General features: G+C 37.2%; 1 protein-coding gene across 4 annotated transcripts in view; it reads right to left on the bottom strand.

The window, feature by feature from the left end:
- Positions 1-24,259, bottom strand: part of REV3L (REV3 like, DNA directed polymerase zeta catalytic subunit) — a 175,300-nt gene that overhangs the window by 17,727 nt on the left and 133,314 nt on the right. For all 4 annotated transcript variants that reach the window (XM_018053062.1, XM_018053060.1, XM_018053061.1 and 1 more), the window contains 6 exons: positions 20,376-20,494; positions 13,380-13,521; positions 11,651-11,895; positions 10,199-10,307; positions 8,152-8,358; positions 3,184-3,293 (listed from right to left, as the gene is read on the bottom strand). In XM_018053062.1, the coding sequence (XP_017908551.1) occupies positions 3,184-3,293; positions 8,152-8,358; positions 10,199-10,307; positions 11,651-11,895; positions 13,380-13,521; positions 20,376-20,494 (932 nt within the window). The remainder of the gene's footprint in view (positions 1-3,183; positions 3,294-8,151; positions 8,359-10,198; positions 10,308-11,650; positions 11,896-13,379; positions 13,522-20,375; positions 20,495-24,259) is intronic.

Raw genomic sequence — 24,259 nt, 5'->3', positions numbered from 1 at the left:
TGCAATGATGGAGAAAAGCATTTATACGCACATTTCTAAGTTCTAGAACAGAGAAAACTTAGCTGTGGTAAATGAAATCAGGTAAATGGTTGCCTGGGGGTATGGGATGAAAATGAGGGACCTACTGCAGTGGAGCATGGCAGAACTTCCACAAGGACAGAATGTTCTGTATCTTGACTGGGGTGGCAGCTGATTATATGTATCTATACATTTTGTGTGCTGAACTATATACACTGTGTACTTTGTTAAAAATTGTATCTTGATAAAGCTGATAAAAAATTAAAGTTATAAATACTTTACATGTTAAAAGTCATTATGATAGTGTATATATTTGAGATTTTGCCTGGCAGTATCAGTAGGCTCACTTGAGTTAATCTATGCTCTTTTGGCCAGTTATAGTTGGAGCTAAGCTTCAAGAGAGCTGACCAGGATAAATGGGAATTTTTGTTCACTTACAGAATTAAGGTGACTAGCCTACAAACAGAGACTGTCTTAAAGGAGGGATTGTCATTTCACATGGGACGGAGAGTTGAGTCGGGTATTAGAATCACCCAGGAGGCCTTTTCTCAATTACATGCAGATTAACTTCCTGAGGGACTTTTTGCTCTAGTTCCCTAGCACCCTTCTGCTGTGCTGGACTTGTATATTGTCAGACATCCTTCCCTGTCCTGCCTCAGAATCACTACTAGAGAGAGCTTCCATAGCTGACGGAAGTAGGTCTGTCCCACTAAGGTGGGACAAATATTGTTGAGAACCACAATTATATCTGCTCTTGAGAAAGAAACACCCTTTCTGACAGAGTAATTTTGATGCTTTGGTAACTGATCTCCCTTAGCTGGACTCCATAAAACCAGCAGTCTTGAAACTGGAGGGAGCCAGTGGTCATTCATCATCTGTGTCAGACGTGGTCTGATGGCAGTCTGAGAGAGGCTCAAGTGACCTTTTTGATGGCCATGCAATCAGTTAGGAGCATAGCTAGAAAGAGACTCCACATCTCACTCTTGGTGAAGAACTCCTTCCTTCCATCAAGCATTCATCTGTTATCCCTAGAGCAGTGCTTCTCACCATGGTATCATTACTGTCTGCGCCCCCCCCCCCCGAAAAAAGCTAAAAGTAAATTTAACAAGAGAAAGTAATTAATAAGGAATAAAATATTGTTGGGTACAGCCGATCTTCGTGGGGCCCAGATCCACCATACTATCAAAGTGGTTTGCTCTTCAAAGACCGATTTGAACTCTGTTGAGGCAATGTTACTACCATTGAGAATGCATGCCCTAGAGTAAAGTGTCCTCACTCAGTATATTTCAGTAAGCATTACTAAATGAATCAGACGGTGAATGGTGATCAAAAGTTCTAATGATACTGCAAAAACAGTTCATTGATTAGAATCATAAAAAAGCCTGTGATATCTGATATAGTAGTGAAAGTTGCTCAGTCATGTCCGGCACTTTATGACCTCATGAACTGTAGCCCACCAGGCTCCTCTGTCCATGGAATTCTCCAGGCAAGAATACTGTAGTGTGTAGCCATTCCCTTCTCCAGGAGATCTTCCTGACCCAGGAGACCCTGGTCTCCTGCATTGCAGGCAGTCTCTTTACCATCTGAGCTCTATGTCTTACTAGTTGGGTGATCTCAGACACACTTCTTACCCCAGGGGAATCTGCTCCCAAGGAGCACTGGAGAATGGGCCTCCTAGGGTTTTCTTCCAGCAACATGGAAACTCTGACCCAAAAGTCCTCTTCCAGTCTGACATTCTAAGTCTGTGTTTTTTGATTTGTTTGATTTCCTAAAAATCTTAAAGGCTAAACAACATAACTACAATCAGAATCATGCCAACTTCTGATTCTGGGTGTGTGCTGTCAACCACTGACATTTAAGACCCTGAATTAAATTCAGTAATTTAAAGTTTTTCTCCTCTTCCCTAATTATTTTGTGAGGAGCTCTGGAAAACTGTGTCCTAGTAATTTTTATTTTGCTAGACCTCTCAGTGGAAGTGGTTTTACAGAGCAGTGAAATACTCAAAGTGAGGAGTGGCTTTTGATGGGGAACAGTAGAGACGATGGATAAATGGGGCCTGGATAACTTGAAACTATCCCCACCTGTTGATAATGAAACAGCTGCTATGTGAAGGCAAGGTCTTATTCAGCATTAATATGATTATGCTGATTTTATGGGCACTAAAAAACTAAGACTAAATGCTGTTTAAAGATTAGCTGGAAGCTATTTTCAGTGATTAGAAGCATTATTTCTGATTGATCCGCTGCACTGTAAAGTGATCAGAGCTCCTGAGGCAAGTGCTCTTAGAATGATCACACTGTGACTTTAAGCCTTTAATATGAAAAGAAAATTTCAGACTCCAAGAAACTTGCATAACTCCTATATTCTAGAAAAATTTTATTAAGTCATACAAATAGGATATTACATAAATAACTGGGTCCTGTAAAATATCAAAGTAAGCCAGGTTGAGGTTATTTTTAGGATTCAAAGGCAGTCCTATCCTTTGTCAGCTCATAGATAATGGGCTTTAGGAAGTCTGTGAGCCTCTGGAATCAAAGCAAAAACTGTTTATGAACTGTTTATATAAGAAGGGCAACAGATTTTGGGGCCCATTGAAAAGTGAACCACTCATACCTTTGGCAACTGTCTTTCAAAAACATTTTGATTATTTTAAGATATATATTTAAATTCAGAGACCTGCAGCTATCTGAGGAATTCTTCACATTAAAAACTCTTTCTTTAAACAGACTAGACTCCTGTATATACAGTTTTTGCAGATCCCTATCTAAATACTTAGGGGTTCCCAGATGGCTCAGCAGTAAAGAATCCACCTGCCAATGCAGGAGATGTGGGTTTGATCCCTGGGTTGGGCACATCCATCCCTTGGAGGAGGAAATGGCAACCCACAACAGTATTCTTGCCTGGAGAATCCCATGGACAGAGGAACCTTGTGGGCTACAGTCCAGGGGGTCGCAAAGAATTGGACACAACTAACCTACCATCACATCTACATACTTGCTACCTGGAGAGATGCCATGGGAATCTTCACAGTCTGCGCTCACAAAAACTGGAGAGAACTTAGGTAGAATCTATTCTTAGGAAGGATTATCCTTAAGGCATTTCAAACACTGAAATGAATATCTGAAGAGATGCAAAAGGACAACTACAAAACAGAAAGTTCATTACCTGTCAGTATCACCATATACAACCCTGGCACCCCATTTCTTGGTATCATTCACCAGTTTAATAGCTCGTTCCAAAGTTTCTCTGGCTTTGTGAACAATACTATCACCAACCTGTTGGTACAAACACATTGGAAAAAAATTTCTTAATATAGTTTAGTATAAGACAATAGACTTTGATGTATAATACTTAATTTTCATTACTGAATATTTCTAAAAATGAAACAAGGAGAAAAGAACACTGAAAATAAAATAGTCACCAGGACCATTCATTATTCCTTCTTCAAGTACTCAACAAGAAAATGGGGTGGATGAATAATTTAAAAGAAGAAACCAATCAATATACAGACTTGCCTGTGTGAATGTATCAGTAAGTACAATGGACTGCACTGTATACAAGGATAGCTATATTTGATCCTAGAAGAATAAACCTTATTTATTGAAGGACTTTCTAATATGCCTTTATACTGGCAGGAGATCACACTATGTATATGCATGTGTGTGCATGTATTTTTCTGTTAGAGTATCACAATAATTTCAGTCTCATTAAAGCACTCAAAGCCGGTGCACTGGGACAACCCTGAGGGATGGGATGGGAGGGAGGAGGCGGGGGGCTCAGGATGGGGGGACACACGTACACCCACGGCTGATTCCTGTCAATGTATGGCAAAAACCACTACAACCTTGTAAAGTAATTAGCCTCCAATTAAAATAAATTAAAAAAAGTTTACACTGAACCTGAATCTCAGTGATTGGTTATACATAATTTTTATATTAATACTGAATGCAAGGAAAAATGCATGATTATATGATGGAAAATATATCACAGTGTTCAATTTATATCAGGTAAGCAGATATATGTCTAACAAGGGTTCTTTCATTGGTGATTGGTGAGTTTTAACAATGAACATGGCGTAAGCTGACAAAGCAAAAAAGATGGTGGATCTTGACAAATATGAGAGGCAAGCTAATTATACTTCATAGTTAAATAAATTAAGGAGGCTAGTACAGCACCGCTGCTTCATTTACTAAACTCATTAAAGCTAAAGGCTGGGGAAACTGCTGTTCAGCATAAATGGAACATTACTTTTTAAAGTTTTAAAGTAAGAATTATGTACTTTTCCTTTTGCAAACAGTATATATAATGATCTTTCCCATTTTACTGTAAAGTATGAATTATATGAACTTAATGCAGGATTGAGTAATAATTAAAAGGCTGTTTAAAGATATTTACAAAGGAAATATTAAGCATATGAACAAAGGAATAAATAAACTGATCACAGAAACTTAATTTGGTTTTTAAATTAAGATCATAAATCCTGTTGAGACCTTTTGTGCATTAGAAAACCTTGAGAATATGAACTACAACCTAATACATTAAAAGAATCAATCATGTCATCTAATTGAAATTCGAGTTTAAATGAAACATTCAATCTGTCTTTTGCCACTTTCACAAGATAAAAATATGTGATAGCAAATAGCTAAGTGGGCCAGCCATCCAGAATTAGAATCAAATGTGATTTTGAGATCTACACATACAAATAAATACACACATCACTGACCCTAAATGTCTGCCTCCTGCCATCTACTCTGACCCATTTAAACTACACCTGGAAGAGTCACAACTTTTGCAGCTGGCCCTGAGGTCCATGCACTATGAAGAACTCAGGCATCGAGGGACGGGCACCATCAAGCACTGGGGGAGAAGTAAGGAGCGGGAACTGCATTAAAACTGATTCTGCTACTCTGCGCAACAGTTCCTAATAAATAAGATTACAGGGCTAAGAGAATGGATTTAAAAAGAAGAAAAATTAATTGGTTTCACAATTTAGCCAATGGTTGGGATCCTGAAAAGTCATAATAAGAAAAATATTTAAAGTAAAAATTCTCTGAAAAGAATACTGCTAAGGATGTGGACAAAAGGGAACGCTTGTGCACTGTTGGTGGAAATGTAGAGCAACCATATGATCCAGCAATTCCACCTCTGGGTATTTATCTGAAGGAAACAAAAACTCTTAATGGGAAAAGATGCCTATATCCCCATGTTCACTGCAGCTTTATTTACAATAGTCTAGTCATGGAAACAAGCTAAGTGTCCATGATGGATGAATGGATAAAGAAAATGTAGTTTATATACAATGAAATATTATTTAGCTATACAAAAGAAGGTAATCTTGTCATTTGCAGCAACATGGACGACATTGAGGGTATTATGCTTAGTTTTTTTTTTTTTTTAAACTTTTTACTCTATATTGGGATATAGCCGATCAACAATGCTGTGGTAGTTTCAGGTGAACAGCAAAGTGACCCAGCAATACATATACATGTATCCATTCTTCCCCAAACTACCCTCCCTTCCAGACTGCCACATAACATTGAGCAGAGTTCCATATACTAAACAGTAGGTCCTTGTTGGTTATCCATTTTAAATATAGCAGTGTGTGCATGACCATTCCTTCCCCTTGGCAATCATAAAAGTTTGTTTTCTGATAAGTCTGTGAGTCTCCTTCTGTCTTGTGGGTAAGTTCATTTGTATCATTTCTCTTTAGATTCCACATATAAAGGATGCCACACAATATTTCTCCTTCTCTGACTTGCTTCACTCAGGATGACACCCTCTACATTCATCCAAGCTGCTCTAAATGGAATTAGTCCACTTTTCTAACGGCTGAGTAATATTCCGTAGTATTTACGTGCCACATCTTTTTACCCATTCCTCTGCCAACAGACAGTTATGCTGCATCCATGACTTGGCTATTGTAAACAGTGCCGCAGAGCACACTGGCGTGCAGGTATCCTTTCAGATCAAGCTGAGACGCATTCAGTCTATAAATTTCCTTCTAAGCACTGTTTTTGCTGATCTCCACACACTGATAAATTGTATTTTCATTTAGTTCAAAATAATTTAAAAATTTCTTGAGATTTTTTTCTTTGACCTGTGTGTTATTTAGAAATCGGCTATTTAATCTCTAAATATTTTGGGAATTTTCCAGCTATCTTTCTGTTATTGATCTCTAGTTTAATTCAATTCTGATCTGAAAGCAGAATACACTATATATATTCTTTTAAACAGGAAAAGGAGTACGTCAAAGCTGTATATTGTCACCCTGCTTATTTAACTTCTATGCAGAGTACATCATGAGAAACGCTAGGCTGGAAGAAACACAAGCTGGAATCAAGATTGCTGGGAGAAATATCAATAACCTCAGATATGCAGATGACACCACCCTTATGGCAGAAAGTGAAGAGGAACTAAAAAGCCTCTTGATGAAAGTGAAAGAGGAGAGTGAAAAAGTTGGCTTAAAGCTCAACATTCAGAAAACTAAGATCATGGCATCTGGTCTCATCACTTCATGGGAAATAGATGGGGAAACAGTAGAAATAGTGTCAGACTTTATTTTTTTGGGATCCAAAATCACTGCAGATGGTGACTGCAGCCATGAAATTAAAAGATGCTTACTCCTTGGAAGGAAAGTTATGACCAACCTAGATAGCATATTCAAAAGCAGAGATATTACTTTGCCAACAAAGGTCCGTCTAGTCAGCTCCTAGATGTGTGGGGACCCTGATGACTGGGTCCATTGGGGTTTTTTCTCTCTCAGATTTGTTTACCCTGAGCCTCCAGCAATTCATCAGTTATGGTCCTATTTTTACCGTGGCACTGGTTCTCAGACTTGTGCTCTTGGATTATGCTCTGCTAAGCTGTGAGTCTCTGTATTGACCTGTTGGGCCTCTTCAGTTGTGGGGAGGGGTAGCAGTTTACCCTGTGACTTTACCTCCCCAACAGATCTAAGAAAAGTTGTTGACTCTTCTATTTGTTTGGCTTACTTGGTGGGAGGACAGAGTGGAGACTATGAGTTTCTTACATGCTGGACATATAACCCGAAGTCCCTTGCACAAGTTTTTGGAGTTTACTTTGCCTACTGTGAGCTGTCTGGGGACTTTATTCTTCCACTGCTTTTCCTTTGCTGAACTACTGCAAATATGGCATACCACAATGCTCTAGCCTTCATTTGGCATGAAAAGATCATCAACCAAACAAGAATACCCTGTCCTTTTCTCAATTAGTGAATTATTGTATTACTCTGTCATACTATTTTGTATTTATGTCAAATTAACACCCTAATTTAGTAAATAACAAGAAATTAGTCTTTTTAATGAAGTATCTTAATGGATGCTTTTGAACTATGGTGTTGGAAAGACTCTTGAGAGTCCCTTGGACTGCAAGGAGATCCAACCAGTCCATCCTAAAGGAAATATTCATTGGAAGGACTGATGCTGAAGCTGAAACTCCAATACTGTGGCCACCTAATGTGAAGAACTGACTCATTTGAAAAGACCCTGATGCTGGGAAAGATGGAAGGCGGGAGGAGAAGGGGACAACGGAGGATGAGATGGTGGGATGGCATCACCGACTCAATGGAGATGAGTTTGAGTAAACTCTGGGAGTTGGTGATGGACAGGGAGGCCTGGCGTGCTGCAGTCCATGGGGTCACAAAGAGTCGGACACAACTGAGGAACTGAACTGAACTACTGCAAGAGAAAGGTTTTACTTTATATCTACCGGTATACTAGTAAATATAGAATGATTTTTTTTTTTTGACATTTAGAGAAGACGAACTAGCCTCAGATCTCTATCAATACATTAAAAGGAATTATTTAGTACCAGTGTTACTGTAAACAGTGCTGTAACGGTGGCACAGAAACCTCATGCCAATAATTGATATGGTCATCTAGATATGCAGAAATGTGTATGCTAATTTATAAAATCATCATTAAATAGAGGTCTCATAGAGAAAACCCACAAATCCCCAAGAATATATATGTACATAAGCCCTGCAAGAAAAACTGATACTATGTCATGGAAATGAAACACTTTAAAGTTTCAAAACAAAATGCTTCAATGAACAGGTATTCATTTAATGCTGCTTTAGTCTCTTTTAAAAAAAGCTACAGACTTGTTATCACTTACCTCAATGCATGGCATTCTCCCGGAAAAATTAGCAGCTGTATAGCCAAATGTGACATTTGCTATCAGCTTAAGTCCTAGCTGACGTGCATCAAGCATTCGTGAAAGGGCTCTGTCCTGCTTGTAAGCCTTCATCGACCGCTTCACCATGAGTCTAGTCTTCAAAATCTCCTCAAGCATTCTTGGTAGCACACCCTTTCTTACTGAAGGCTATCATAAAGGAAAAAAAAAAAAAGAATGTTTAGATCCCATAAATATTATAGATTTAGATAATTAAGAAGGAAGCAAAAAGTATAACAATGGCCAACTGTCATGAATTGAAACAAATAATAAGAGTGGCCACAAGACCAGCAGCAGCCAATATAAATTCATCACATTTTCTTTCTTTTGAAGAGGGCTTTTCTCCTAAAAGGTTCCTGTAATGTTTATAAATCTACTGTAGCACTACTAAGTGAGTTCAGGGACCTCCAGGAAGGAGGATACCAACTAGTATGTAAAAGACCATACGCGTTCAGAGGGAAATTTTGTCAAAACTTTGATCCAAGACCCCACTCTTTCAGAAAGACACACGGGATTTGTATCACTCATAACAAACCTCAGTTTTAAAAGATCTCATCCTAATGACCCCACACAGTAATCTGCATGGAACTCCATTTATCTACCTTGGAAGAATGATGAGCTGGGTTGACTCTGCTGACATTCAAACCTGCAGTTCCAGGGACTCTAGGTATTTCAAATCTGATGCTTAGACCACTAAGCCATCCCCTCCGGCCTATATTTATTAGCAATCTGGAAGAGGGGATGAATAGTGAGGTGATAAAATTTGTTGACGCCAAAAAAAAAAAAATCATTTGTATTAATCAAGACTAGGGAGAATTTATGAGAACTCCACTAGGAATGAAAATCACAAAACAGTATTAACTTTGAGGATGATTCACAGACACGTGCAAGGTAATGCATGTCAGACTGAACAATTAAAACCTCAGGGATAGTATAATCACACTCCTGAATACTAAAAAAAAAAAAAAAAAAAAAATCTAACTTTCATTAAGCTTTACACATTGGGTCAAAATGTAGATGCAAGCTCTTAAAATGCTGTTAAATGGAGATAAAATAATAAGCTAGTAGATATGTGACAATGAAAACATATTCTAACCTCTAATTCATTCTGTGTATCTTTTGAAGCAGCCATGTTTATGTTAAGACATGACGTGTTATTATGTTAAAATATAACGTTTTCTAAAATGGAATATATCCTGAACTCTCTTGGTAGAATTTTCCCTCCTATCTAAATGGCTAATTTTAGAGTACTCTTTAAACACAGCACCCTTTGATTGGTAGAGAATGATGCTACTTTTGCTAAGTACACCAGAATGAATCTGAGGGCTCGTGGGGTCCATGCTACCACCACCAACTCCTCTACTGTCCCGTGATTCTTACAGACTCACTGCTAAGGAAATAGAAACAAAAGGAATGAAGCTGGCATATGAGGCAATATAATCTTCTCCTAGATCTCTTCCTACTTGCCTTTGATTTATTCATTTATGAGGCTTTTTAGTCTCTTTTTGAGGGGAGACAGAGAGAGAAAAAAGGACTCTGTTATAAGTCTGGGTATCTTCTTAAAAATAAAATCAATAAATATATTAGAATATCACATCTAAGACAGTCTTAATTTAAAATATATAGAACAGTTAGTAAAGTGTATGCTAAAGCGGTTTTAATCTTTGTAAGTTAACACTGTTGTGATCATCACATAGCTATCTAAGTCGACCAGATTCTAACAGAGGGCAGGAGGTATATATGCAATCTATTTCTTGCAATAGTTCATTAAAAACTAAAATCTAACAAAAGATTTAAAACTAAATTCATGCAAAATAAGATCATTATTTAAAAAAAAAAGATTTAAAAAGTTTCTTAGAAGATTCCTTGTATCTCTGATTTTTTTGAGATACTGAAGCTTTTTTTTTTTTTGTAAACAACAACATCTAGACCATTAGCTCTCCAAAGGTTAAATCACAGTTGATACCTTTCATTTATAAGAGAGTATTACCTTGACAAAAGCTATCCCATTGGGGGACACTGTGATATCATGCCTAATTTGATAAAGTAAATCTGGAGGTACTCTTAGAGAGGTACAGCCAAATTTGAACTCATCATACCTGTTAAGGAAAAAAAAAAATTAAGCAAATACTTTCTCAAATCATAGAACAGAGATTCTGGGCAATTTTAGGAATCTTTCTAATTCTACTGGAAATTCATTTTTAAACATCTAAACATGAATTCATATACTTAGTAATGTTTATTTGTTTAGTTACCAAAAAACAGTTCTTTAAATACAATTTATTAAAAGAAACATTTCTTAAATGGCACTATTCTAAAACATATGGGGAAAATCTATACTGAAATACCAAATTTCATCTCAACATGTAACTACCTCACACTAAATTACCTAAAGAAAAATTTAAACCTCAAATAAAAAGACTGTAGGGGCTTCCCTAATAGCTCTGTTGGTAAAGAATCTGCCTGCAATGCAGGAGATGCCAGTTCAATTCCTGGGTCAGGAAGATCCACTGGAGAAGGAATGGACTACCCACTTCAGTATTCTTGGGCTTCCCTTATGGCTCAGCTGGTAAAGAATCCGCCTGCAATGTGGGAGACCTGGGTTTGATCCAGGGGATCTTTCCAACCCAGGGAGAAGGGAAAAGGTACCCTCTCTAGCATTCTGGCCATGGAGAATTCCATGGACTACAGTCCATGGGGTCACAAAGAGTCAGACACTCAGAGTCACACACTGAGTGACTTTCACTTTCAAAAAGACTGTAAACAACTTTTCCAAATTCCTATTCTTATTAAAAAGACAAAATTACCAAGCCAATTTCCATAAAAGCTTTCTATAAGGAGTGAATATACTTCAGACTAAAACTATAACACTTGGTGTTAATTACACAAAAATATTATAAAGGAAGGCCATTTCTTATGAGAAAAAATTTGGTTGACATGAATAAAATCTAACATTTGACAATTTAACTTTTTAAAAGAAATCTACTTCTAAGAAAAGTCAAGAGGAAGTTAACAGCTAAAGTTATACAATCATAATCCTCAGACTGTTCCACTGAAAAGTGATTTATACCAACAAATTTTATATAACTCTTATTTAACAAGAGGTAAACAAGATGTAACAAATATAACAACGATTATATTTAACAAGATATAACAAATATGTCTTATTTAACAGATATACATGAAGAGTGAAACAGATAAATTGCAAGGCTGATCATATTTGCAGTCTTGTTCCCATGAGTTATCTATCCATGATGCTGAATTAGTCATACAATGACCCCCCCACACACACACAACTACAAACAGTGGACTAGCTGTATTACAGCCCATTCATCCTGCTCAGAATGGTAGTCTCATACGCAAAGAGACACTCAAAGACAGTCTAAGTTTAGTAAGAAGTATGACGTATAACAAAATGATTGTAAATATGAAAAAAACTTACTTCCCCAAGTTTTCCACATGGCCGAGGCAGGTGGAGAAACAGTAGTTGTATGCAATCACAATAGAAGGATACAGTGACTGGAAATCCAAGACGAGAACAGAGTTGCTGTAGAAGCGAGATTCGGGCTCCATAATTAGGGGAACACACTGTGGGGCTCTCATCTGAGATCTCTGCTGTACACTAGGTGTCACAGGAATATAGTTCATTGGCTTAGCAATGCGCAACATCATTGATTCCACACGGTACTGCAGGCAGAGAGGTGGGAGTAAGGAGAGAAGAACAACTTAAAAACAAATATACTGGTCTTCTGAGTATGTCGAGAATCACGTGGGAGATGTTTTGTTCTTCAAAATACAGCCGCATGACTTTCTCACACCACAGTTACATAGTAATGGTTATTTAATCAGCTTTCATAACTTTTATAAAAACTATAAAATATGTCAAATAACTTATACAATAAGCCAATTTTAAAAAGACACAATTACATTTAAGATTTAAAGATAGCTATATCATAATAAAAGATGGAGAAGAGACAGCTGTACAATGTAACAATTTCATTGAAAAGGCTGGTCAATAATCTTTCAAAAACTTATTTGGGAAACTGAGAGGATGGCAATCAGGAGACTTGAGATGGATAAATGTTATCTCAATTTCCCAAGAAGGAAACACAAGGATTCCGAAACTGAAAGGTTAATAATGGTCCTTCACAAAAATTAATCAAGCAATTATTGATCATTTATAGTAACAGCTATAAAGTGGACAGTCTGTAGTTTGAGGGAAAAAAAAGCACTCACAAAAACCAGTATGGGTTTCCTGAAATGTTCTCATATGGTTTTAAGGTATCTCTCTGCCTTTTATTATAAGCCAGCTCAAATAGGCTTTGAAACTCATGGGAGTATAAATAAGTAAAATCAATATAAAGCAATAAAATAAAATACAGCAACAAGTAATGCTAAAGTAATTAGAGCTCTAGGTTTGCTATATTTACTGAATTGGTAGACTGGCGGAATGTTATAGACATAAAAAAATTAAAAGATTTTATGAGGTTAAGGAATCTGAGTGATTTAATATAGTATCCCAGATGGCTTAGCACAGTGTTTATTTAACACACTAAAAGTATTCAAATAAATATTTGTTGAATAAAAGCAGGAAACCATTTCAGCAAGGCATTTTAAACAAAATCTTTCATGATATCCTTGGGAATCTAATTAGAGAGATATGAGTTAAATGGCTTCTAAGGTCCCATTTATCTTTAATATTTTAAAAAAGTGATACAGCCCACTTACATTGATTCCCAAATCCTCCTTCCTCTTTTTTTAAAAAAAATATTAGTTGTCTGTTGGAAGTTTTGGAATTCCCAAAAGTAGGATTGTGTAACAAAAGAGGTTCTTTGCCGCTTCTCCAGTTCTAAGCAGATTTCAAAGCATCCGTAATCACAATGACAGTATTTAGGAACATAATATCATCCTCAAGGGCACAGCCATTTATTTTTTTTACTACCATGTAAAATTCAGCAGTGGTCAAAAAGTTGGTATGGAGAGAAAATAAAAAAGCAAAGCTATTAAGTGAAATTAAGCTTTTCCAGAAAACAAAATGACAAGATCTGATTGTAACCAGCTACATATTAGTTACCAGACACAAAGTTAAAAAAAAATCAGATCATCTCATCAGCTCCGAAGTCTGTCATTCACATAGAACTTTCAAGTGTGCAAGAAAATTGATTTCCTACCTGTGAACCCCTTGTCAGTACATGTAAAAACTGAATGCCAAAAAGTCTAGCCATTTCACTGGTTTTCCCAATTAGGTCCAGCTGTTCTAACATCTGGAGATTTCCACGGACACGGCTAATGTAATGATCGACCATTTTCCATCTGTTAAAAGAGAATCCATGCTATGAACATTTGGGAAACATTTGGGTACTTGAAACTAGTACATTTTCATTATGCCAAAATTTACCTATTAAAAGTGAATTATTTTAGAGGGGAGTCATGATGGAGTCTTTATCAAAATATGTTAAGGACAGATAAAGATTAGAAAACTGCAGATATTTCAAGGTCATAAAACCTAGTGAAAATATGTAAAGTTCAAAACAGTACTTGTGATAAGGTGATAAGGCTAATCATTTTTAATATTTTGCTTGATCTTACTCTGTTTTTGCATTGGCAAGCAGTAACACTGTCTTAGATGCCACTGCTGAGGATGCAATAATTACACAATTATATTATTTTATCTATAGGCTTTTAAAGAACATGGAAACTTTGAGTCATCACTGTTAATACCAGTCTCAAAAAAAGTATGCACTGGTGTCTTACGGGAAGAAACAGTGATTTGGTTGGTGGAGATTTAGAAAAACCAGGAAAATAATAAGACCACACATAAGGTAAACAAATATGTCACTTATTTCCTGTGAAAATAGCAATATTCTGTTCTTTGACTTAAACCCTGAAAACCTCTTTACCCTACCATTTTATAAATAAGCAAATAATAGGGCTTCCCTGGTAGCCAATGGTAAAGAACACACCAGCCAATGCAGGAGACACAGGTTTGATCCTTGGGTTCAGGAAGATCCTACATGCCCTGGATCAACTAAGCCCAAGTACCACAACTACTGAGCCTGTGCTCCAGAGCCCAGGAGCTGCAACTATTGAGTCCATGTGCTGCAACCACTGAAGCCTGCACACCCTGGAGTCCGTGCTCCACAGTAAGAGAAGGCACCACAATGAGAGGCCTGTGCATGGCAACTAGAGGGCAGCCCCCTCTCGCCACAACTAGAGAAAGCCTGTGCAGCAATGAGGACCCAGTACAGCCAAACATAAATAAATAAAACTATTAAAAAGAAAAAGCAAACAACAAAAATCTTCACCAAAGTTATGAAAGGAAGTTTTGATTTTAGTATTGTTATTAGACTATAAAAATGACTCAAAGATATACGATAAAGAATAAAACCTATTCAGTTAAAGAATATTAAGTTTCAAATATATAGCAACTTTTAATTATATGGGTTTTAAAACAAGATAATCATATAATAATTCAATAAAATTATTTAAAAACCTGTTCCTAAGACACATGATTAATCCATACAAAAAATGAGAAAATGAACATGAAAATGAAATCACCCTATAATTAAAAAGATAATAAAAGTGTTAGTGAGGATGTAGAAAAATTATAACCCTCACACACTGCAGTGGGAATGTGAAATAGTACAGTTGCACTGGAAACAGTCTGGCAATTCCTCAAATTGTTAAAAACAGAGATTTAACAGAGTATAACTGACCAATTCCACTCGTAAGTATATGTCCAAGAGGAAGAGAAATATTCACCTACACCAAAACTTGTACAAATATTTATAACAACATTTTCAAAACAGCCAAATGTGTAAATAACTCAGGTGTCCATCAACTAATGAATAAGTAAAATGTGGTATATACCCACACAGTGGGATATTATTTGGTAAAAAAGGAAATGAAGTATTAACATATGCTACAACATGAATGAATCTGGACTGTATATTCTGATAATTCCGCTTATACGAAAGGTCCAGAACAGGCAAATCTATGGAGACAGAAAGTAGACTAGTGGTTGCTTAAGATGGGGATGGGGGGGAGAAGGAGGTGAAGAAGGAAGGGTTGGAGGGTGACGGCTAAGAGATGAAGATTGGAAATATTCTAAAATTTATTGTGATAATGCTTGCACAACTCGGAATACAATAAAAACCACTGAACTGTACACTTTAAATGGTGAATAGTATGGTATGTGAGAGAATTACATCCAAATAAAACTGTTGAAAAGAACAAAGCAAACAAAAAAAACCCTTAAACTTTATTAACACTCAATTTTTAAAGTAAAATGAATAGAAATACTGTTCTATAACTTCCATTTTTTACAATGTATTGCAACTATTTCTCCACATTTACGTATTTTTTATAGCTATTGAGTATACTACTGTATGGTCGTAACAACGTCGTGGATTTGCTGAGTATCTTTTATTACTATAAACAATGCTGTGGTGAACATTTTTCTTTTGGCCACCCCACGTGGCATGTAGAATCTTAAGTTCCCCAACCAGGGATGAAACCCATACCCTCTGCAGTGGAAGCAAGGAGTCCTAACCACTGGACCACCACAGATGAGCATCTTTGTAGTTAAGTCTATGTACAGATGCTTAAATATTTCCTTAAGCTAAATTCCTAGATTTGGTCTTTTTAATATGAAGTGACACATTGCTTTTTAGATAATCTTAATAATTTACATTCATACTAGTAAAGTGTTTCCATGCATCTCTGTCAACACTAGGGATTGCAATTTTAAAAACTATTTTAGTTTGATAGGCAAAAAAACTATATCACATTTTAATATGTATTATTTTTGATCATTCATATAATCCTTCAATAATATATACAGCCAAATGTAAAGCTAAGATAATGCATATATATGGATTCAGTCAGTTCCTTTAAAATATATTAAGTCCACTTCTTGATTTTACTTGGCAAAAACATACTTATCATCCTATATAACACCTAATTAGATGTAGCACAATATACATTTAGAACACTCTGGGGTTTATAAACAAACTACTGAATGCAGTTGTTAATGTTAGGTTTAATATCAAGTTTCATTTTATTTACTGGTATATAACTTCTCCTAAGCTTCTATTTCTATAAGGCTTTGATCATAAGCTCAGTATTTTCTGTGATTTCACTTCACTTGAGATTCCTTAAAGGAGATTGGAGGACAAGTGGACATGCTCAGAAAGCAGTTACTCCAAACAGAGCAAATTGTTGCTCAATATTCCTATCCTCACCATCATATGGCCTTATAATTCAGTAAGCAGCTCTATTCATTCCTAACATCAGATACATTAATTTTAAGACTATGTTCTTTATACAGATAATTTCTAAGCTTATTAACTATCCATTTTACCTTTAAAGAAAAGCAGAGGTGGAAACTTTCATTTCAGATTACAGAAGAGTAACTGGTACTAGACTAGCTCTCCTGGATAAAGATTCAGGGTAATTGTTTCTGGGCAGTGAGCAACAGGCAATGTAGGACGATGCTCCTTGAGAAAAGGGAAACTCATATGAAATGAGCCCCAGGTTGCCTGGAGATAATTTCCTAAACCCAGTGCAGTATGCTAGGTCTGAGCAAAGTGGGCTATACTGCCGAGGAGATAGGAGTCTAGAATTCAGGCAGGCTGTATCTGCAATCTGTGGAAAAGGGCATCTGTGCAAGGGGAAGGAGTTAGGAGTTAGTAGTGCAGATAGGGGTTTCTTTTGAGTGGCCCAGGGCTACACTGAAAAATGAGCAGGGAGAGGCTTACTACAGAGTAGCTGTTGGGGACCTGAGTCCGCAACAGAACTTGTAAGACAGTGTTGTAGTTGAAGGTCTGGCCATGGCAGAGTGGAGAGACTTCATTAACCCCTTATGAACAACCGAAGCATCCAGCTGAGAGCTCAGAAAAACTATGTCTTGGGAGTGAGGCATAAAGTAAGGCCACCGGAGGCAAACCTAAAACCAAGCACTAAAAACAGGCCTGTGGGATAGAATATGGAGACTGAGTCTTGTCAAGTTGGAGAGACCTAGAGAGCACTTTCAGCTTTCCAGAGATTCATCTTAACAAAACATAAAAAGCAGGTATGCACAAGCTCAGATGATCAGCCAGTAACTCAATTGCTGGCTGGAACAAAAATAAACATGCTTCAGAGCAGGATAATAAAAATCCAGAATCTGTACAACAGAACATCAGTAATATCCACTACATAATCATGCAAAGAAACAAAAACACATGACCTACAGTTAAAAAGCAGTCAACAGAAACTAATACAGAGATGGCCAGGTGCTGAATTTAGAAACTATCACAAGGCATGTTCAAAAATCTAAAGAAAAGATATTCAAAAAGTTAAAAGAAAAATACAGTCTTAATGAGTGGATGGAGAAATCCGCCGAATACAGAAACTATCAAAAGAAAAAAACCTAATGAGACTGAGGGACTAAAAATAACTGAAATACAAAATTTACTGATTGTTCTTAACAGCAGGTTGGTGACAACAGAAGAAAGTTAGTAAACTTAAAGACAGATCATAAGAAAAACAATGAAGAAAAATGTAGAGGCTCAAGGATCTGTGGGACACTATCAGCTAGTATAATATACACACTGAAATTATGGAAAACAAAGGAAAAAAGAAAAAGACTTGAAAACAGCCAGGAAAATGTAATTCTGCTTCAGATGTAATTCTGCTTCAGATGTAGAAAGCAGCAAAAGCATGTCACTCCAGTCCAACAATGATAAAAACCAGGATAATATACATAATCATAAGTTGTTGTTGTTGTTTAATTTTTATTTTTACTTTATTTTACTTTACAATACTGTATTGGTTTTACCATACAGTGACATGAATCTACCATGGGTGTACATGCGATCCCAAACATGAACCCCCCTCCCACCTCCCTCCCCACAATATCCCTCTGGGTCATCCCCGTGCACCAGCCCCAAACATGCTGTATCCTGCATCGGACATAGACTGGTGATTCGATTTTTACATGATAGTATACATGTTTCAATGCCATTCTCCCAAATCATCCCATCCTCTCCCTCTCCCTCTGAGTCCAAAAGTCCGCTATACACATCTGTGTCTTTTTTGCTGTCTTGCATACAGGGTCATCATTGCCATCTTTCTAAATTCCATATATATGTGTTAGTATACTGTATTGGGGTTTTTCTTTCTGGCTTACTTCACTCTGTATAATCGGCTCCAATCATAAGTTTTATTGAAGCCTAAAGTAAGTTAAGGTTGTAAAAGAATCAGGTGAACTAAATTTCATAGTTTCAAACCCACTGAAGGATAGACAGGACACATAACGTATTTCATCTTTGGCAGAGAACAGGAGGGAGAGGCAACTCATAAAAGCAGGTAAGAAGAAAACAGTTAATGTGTTATTAAATTCTTAAAGGTCATGTATGAGCCAGCACGACTATTTAGTAGAATCACTGGAAGCCATAGACACTAGGGCAGGGCGCACAGAAATGAAACGTTGCAACTTCCTCCAACCCATCTCTCATATGGAACCTTGAGCTGCTGTGGGACCAGGAGGAAACTCTCCAATCCTTAGGGTTTATGCAGAGATTCACTATCTTTGGGAAAAGAAGAGATGCCAAAGATGTCTGTGGCTGGGAGAAGGTTGGTAGTAAAAGCTGCACTAGAGGGAAGGGCAGGAAACCTCCCGTTCCAACTGTGGGCCTTGTACCAAGTAACAGGCAGCAGTTGTCTACCACTAGGAGAGGGGAAAGACACATTCCCACCATAGCTTTCAGGCAAAGAAATACCACTGCAGAGGCAGGAGTAAACACATAAGCCATTTTCCTCTGTGGGAGAGTCAGGAAACCTGCCTGGACCAGGACCTGGCAGTGATGCAAAGTGGAGGTCCATTGCCATCGTGGGACGAGCAGGAACGCTGAAGAAGCCTCATCCCCAAGGCCTAGGAGAACAGGAACTCTCAGACTAACTCTGGGCCTGGGGAAGTGAATAATCCCCCTGTCTCCACTCTAAGCCTTACACAGGCTAACAACAGCAGCAGCCATCCACTCATTAAGCTTGACTTTTCCATACACTGGAAAAAGGAACAAGACTGTTGATTCCTCATCAGAAATAATGAAGGCCACAGGAAAAGGGAATAAAATCTTTACAGCAGTGAAAGAAAAAGAATTCTCAACTCTAGAATTAGTGAAAATATCATTCAAATATAAGGGGGAGATAAAGACATTTTTAGATAAATAAAGGCTGAGAGAATTTGTTTCTAGCAGTCTTGCACTAGAAGAACTGCAAAGAAAACAATTCAGCAGTGTCTTAAGAGGTTAAACATGCTAATCATGTGACCTGACAGTTTCATTCCTAGAGAAATGAAAACATATGCATATAGTTTTATTCACAACTGCCTCAAACCAGAAACAACTCAACTGTCCCTCAACAGGTGACTGGGTAAACTGTGGTATCCTCATACAAATGAGTATTATTTAGTAATATAAATAGGAACAAACGTGCAACATGGTTGAATCTCAACATGCTGAGTTTCTTAAAAGAAGACAGACACAAAAGGGTAGTCTGTAAATAATTCTAGTAATACAAAGTTCTAAAACTGAAAAACTAATCTATAGTAATAGAAATTCAATTTGTACTTATGTGGGTAGTTAAGGAATAGTTAGATTAATGACAGAGCTGTATATGGGAATTTTCTGGGTGTTAGAAATGTTCTTTATCTTGTTTGGGCTAGCGATTACAGGGTGTATACATTTTTCAAAGTCACTGCACAATATACTTCAAATGTGTGCATTTAATTGTATATAAATTATACTCCAGTAATAGGGCTTCCCTGATAGCTCAGTTGATAAACAATCTGCCTGCAATGCAGCTGAGACCCCAGTTCAATTCCTGGGTCAGGAAGATTCACTGGAGAAGGGACCGGCTACCCACTCCAGTATTCTTGGGCTTCCCTTCTGGCTCAGCTGGTAAAGAATCCACCTGCAATGCAGGAGACCTGGGTTTGATCCCTGGGTTGGGAAGATCCCCCTGGAGAAGGAAAAGGCTATCCACTCCAGTATTCTGGCCTAGAGAATTTCATGGACTGTATAGTCCATAGGATCACAAAGAGTTGGAAACAACTGACTAACTTCCACTTTCACTATTCATTTTTAAAAAGAGATATTATCCTGTTCAGAGTTATAAAACATTACCTGTATAGATCTGTCTTGTTATCAAACCAATCTGATAAGACTCGAAAAGTAAAGAGGGGAAAACGCTGATGAAGAACATGAAAGCTCACGTTTTCAAAGGTGTAGTTATTTAGAGCCACCTAGGGGGGAAAAAAAAGAAAAACTCCATTATAATAACACTCATACTTACATGTGAATTTGTTTCTAAAAGATTCTAAATATTATTTCTAACTTTTCATATGATATGAAAGCTACTTGCAAAAATAATCTGTGTTACAATTAAATCACAATTAATTTAAAACTATGTAGACACAGCCTACAGGACAGAAATGTTTGTACTAAATTAACATTTAATTGGAAAAATAATCAGACCTGTAAGATTGAACTTGGTCATATAATACTTACTTTAGAGATCCCAGTTCTTATCACTTCTGTTTATATCTATGCCAATACAAATACTGACAAACAGATTATTGTCAAGCAAGTTAATTTTTTGTTCTTCCCATACTTACTTTCTGGTCCTGGATGACAGGCTGATTAACATGCTCCCACAGATTCAAGAATGAGTTACCTAGTTAAAGGCAGGCATTCATCCTGCTCACAAGAATTACATCAGAACTAAGACCCAATACATGGACATTATAGGGTCACTTAACTTCATCCCCAAAGCAAAAGATTAAAAAGAAATAGCAGAAATGTTTCTTTATCTTCTAAATATGTAAGTGAAAGCTGTGTTACTGGGAAAAGGATACTGGAAAAGGGTCCAAATTCATAAAAACATACCTCTAGCTAGATGATCTCATAAATACCTACAAGACACAGCAATCTAGACAAAGACAGTTATTGCACTGTAAATGAAAATTAAGGAATCAGCAGTCACCATTCTTAGGGCAGCTTGGGGAACAGTTCAAATAGCACTTCACATTTGTATATAATAATCTTCAAATACTTTCTTTTCTACCTCTACAATCCAACAAGTACAAAACAGAGACTGAATGCTAAGCTCATCTCAGTCCAGTGACCCAAACTGGTCTCACTTTATCTACGATTTATATCAATCTCCAGAAAAACAGCACCAAAATATGGCATATCTCATGGAGTGTGTGTATGTAATTTACACTTGGATACACAGACTTTTAAACTTTGGGATGAGCCTATTTATTATAAAGTCACCAGTATAAAATAGGTAATACATTATCTTGAAAGTAAATTGCTACCATTTTTAAAAAAATTGGTATTGCCCTGGAGTACTTCCCTCAAAAATAAATGAATAACTCATTATCAAATCCCCATACTTGAATGACTCTTATACATGTTAATGAATATTTTAGTTTAAAAATTTTTTCTATTTAGTTTCAGAGAAAATGGAACCAAATATCTGACCTCAGGTAGTTATATGATTACCTAATACAGAGTTTAGCACTTCAGACCAAACCAATACTTCTGCTAGAGTATACATCATCGTTATAACAAGCAAAAAATCTCTCCAGCAAAGATCACCTTGTAGCTCTTTCATTATGGGAAGACTTGAAGTCTCCCATGTAATAAGTTGGTCTGTAAGAATTAACTGGGAGATTCTGTGATCTCAAAATACACTTAAATAAAATTTTAGAAATTGGTCTGTAATACCTGAGGCAGATGGCAGACCTATGTTCTGAGTTGATTTTATTTCAAATAGATTAAAATAGATAAATTTATTTCATAAATTGGATTAAGGCTAAAATATTATAACCTTGTAGCACCCACTCTACTTTGGGTCTTATTAGTGTCGCAAAAGTGTAAAAATGCTCAGCTATAATCCCAGCTGTAAGTAAAATTAAAGGAAAGAAAACATGAAGTCTAAAATTAAGATATGTGGAATGTTTTAATCTTTAGAGTGGTTTTCATCATTGTAGATGGTGACTGCAGCCATGAAATTAAAAGACGCTTGCTCCTTGGAAGACAAGTTATGGCCAACCTAGATAGCATATTCAAAAGCAGAGACATTACTTGGCCAACAAAGGTCTGTCTAGTCAAGGCTATGACATATGAATCTAAAGTAAGAATTAGGAGTTTGTTATTTGTTTGTTTTAGAAGGCAATCTAAGTGAGTTAAACATCGGAATAATGTACTACGTACAACAGATCAAAGCCAAAACTAACATAAAGGAAGAAAGTGCTGTAGTCCTTGGCCATTTATTTACTGACAAAAGAATCGGAGGTATGGTTACACTTTTCCATTCACAGAGTCAATGTGCAATATACAATGGTTAGTCACTTCAGAAACAAATTCCTCAGAATGGGGAGAGGCAATCAGAGAATCACTGCAGGGGAGCCAGGAAATAAAGAGGAAAGGGACAAAGAGGAAGGAGACAATGAGGAAGTGCTTGGGCCCTATTATCCTATCACCTTACTCTCTCAGTTGTTCCTCACTTCCCCAGAGTCTTCAATTAAAAGTTCTGATTGACATAAACTTTATACAGAAATGCCAGGCAGGATGAAGCACAAGCTGGAATCAAGACTGCCAGGAGAAATATCAATAACCTCAGATATGCAGATGACACCACCCTTATGCCAGAAAGTGAAGAAGAACTAAAGAGCCTCTTGATGAAAGTGAAAGAGGAGAGTGAAAAAGTTGGCTTAAAGCTCAACATTCAGAAAACGAAGATCATGGCATCTGGTCCCATCACTTCATGGCAAACAGATGGGGAAACAACGGAAACAGTGTCAGACTTTATTTTGGGGGGCTCCAAAATCATTGTAGATGGTGACTGCAGCCATGAAATTAAAAGACGCTTGCTCCTTGGAAGACAAGTTATGGCCAACCTAGATAGCATATTCAAAAGCAAAGACATTACTTGGCCAACAAAGGTCTGTCTAGTCAAGGCTATGGTTTTTCCAGTAGTCATGTATGGATGTGAGAGTTGAACTATAAAAAAAAGCTGAGCCCCAAAGAATAGATGCTTTTGAACTGTGATGTTGGAGAAGACTCTTGAGAGTCCCTTAGACAGCAAGGAGATCCAACCAGTCCATCCTAAAGGAAATCAGTCCTGAATATTCATTGGAAGGGCTGATGCTGAAGCTGAAACTCCAATACTTTGGCCACCTGATGCCAAGAGCTGACTCATCGGAAAAGACCCTGATGCTGGGAAAGATTGAAGGCGGGAGAAGGGGACGACAGAGGATGAGATGGTTGGATGGTATAACTGACTCAATGGACATGAGTTTGAGTAAGCTCTGGGAGTTGGTGATGGACAGGGAGGCCTGGCGTGCTGTTGTCCATGGGGTCACCAAGAGTCAGACACGACTGAGCGACTGAACTAAACTGAACACAAATTTATAGTGAACCCATGAATTTTAATGTATGTATACATCCATGTAATCACCACATAGATGAAGAAATTTCTAGGGCACTGGAAGGCTGCCTTGTGCCCTTTCCCACTCAGTACTCACCAAAGTTATAGACTAGGCTTGTTCATTTTAAAACTTCATATTTCCATACTTTAAATGGGAACATTTAACATGTACTATTATTTATCTGGTTTCTTTTGGTCAAAATTACCTTTAAGATTCAATAGCTGTTCAGTGTGACAATATTCCATCGTTCTTCATTGCTAGGTGGTATTCTTTCGTTACAGCTGCTTACTCTGCACCCTACTACATGCCAATTATTGGTGACAAGTCTATCTCCCATAGTGTTCTTTGACAGCAGCCACATCTCTGTACCTCCTTCCCACTCACTCCTCACTCTGCACCAAGACTCAACAGTGATCTGCCTTTCCTCTAAATGTATATATCATTTATGTCTCATTTGGCTCTTATACGCCTGTAGGGTCAGTGACAGATGGTCTATCAAAACCATATATATGGGAGATATTTGTATACATACACATCACTGCCCGCCCCCACACTCTTTTCAAACATGCT

Source organism: Capra hircus, chromosome 9, assembly GCF_001704415.2.
Source record: "Capra hircus breed San Clemente chromosome 9, ASM170441v1, whole genome shotgun sequence".
Taxonomy (NCBI): domain Eukaryota; kingdom Metazoa; phylum Chordata; class Mammalia; order Artiodactyla; family Bovidae; genus Capra; species Capra hircus.
Note: the sequence above shows the minus strand (reverse complement) of the source record. Positions and strands in the feature narration are given on the sequence as shown.